General features: G+C 69.8%; 1 protein-coding gene across 1 annotated transcript in view; it reads left to right on the plus strand.

Annotated features, from left to right (window-relative positions):
- Positions 1 to 572, plus strand: part of DDX51 (DEAD-box helicase 51) — a 6,966-nt gene that overhangs the window by 2,778 nt on the left and 3,616 nt on the right. The window contains exons 7-8 of the mRNA XM_027771373.1: positions 19 to 70; positions 300 to 498. Coding sequence (XP_027627174.1) covers positions 19 to 70; positions 300 to 498 — 251 coding nt within the window. The remainder of the gene's footprint in view (positions 1 to 18; positions 71 to 299; positions 499 to 572) is intronic.

Genomic DNA, 572 nt, shown 5'->3' on the forward strand with positions numbered 1-572 from the left:
CCTGCACGGGCCCCGCAGCCCCCTGGGACCTGCTGCAGAGAAGGCAGCCCCAGGCTCTGACTGCCGCCAGGTAAGGGTGTGGGGCCTGGGGGAGGCCGCCCTGTGCCTGCCACTCACGCTGTCCTCCCGGGGGCTCTGAGATGAGATCGATGGGAGCTCTAGCACCAGGCCATGGTGGTGCCTGCCGCGCGAGTCAGGTCTGGCCCCTGCGGTGGGCCCTTAGGGACACCAACCTCAGGAGGTCAGGAGAGCCTGGCCTGGCCACAGCTCCCCCATGCTTCCTGACCCTCGCACCCTAGCACCTGCCGTCCCCAGATGCCCTTGCAGAAGCTGCTCTTCTCGGCCACCCTGACCCAGAACCCTGAGAAGCTGCAGCAGCTCGGTCTCTACCAGCCCCGGCTCTTCACCACGGGGCTGCCGCAGAGGAGCCCGGGGGACGCAGGCGCTGATGTGGACGGGTCCTCTGGCGGGAAATACGCCTTCCCTGCAGGGCTCTCGGTGAGTGGGCCCTCAGGGTGGCGGGCAGGGGTGTCCAGGCGCCCGGCCTCCAGCCAGCCCCGTCCCACAGCACC

The sequence above is a fragment of the Tupaia chinensis genome, unplaced genomic scaffold (genome assembly GCF_000334495.1).
Source record: "Tupaia chinensis unplaced genomic scaffold, TupChi_1.0 Scaffold000211_1, whole genome shotgun sequence".
Classification (NCBI taxonomy): Eukaryota; Metazoa; Chordata; class Mammalia; order Scandentia; family Tupaiidae; genus Tupaia; species Tupaia belangeri.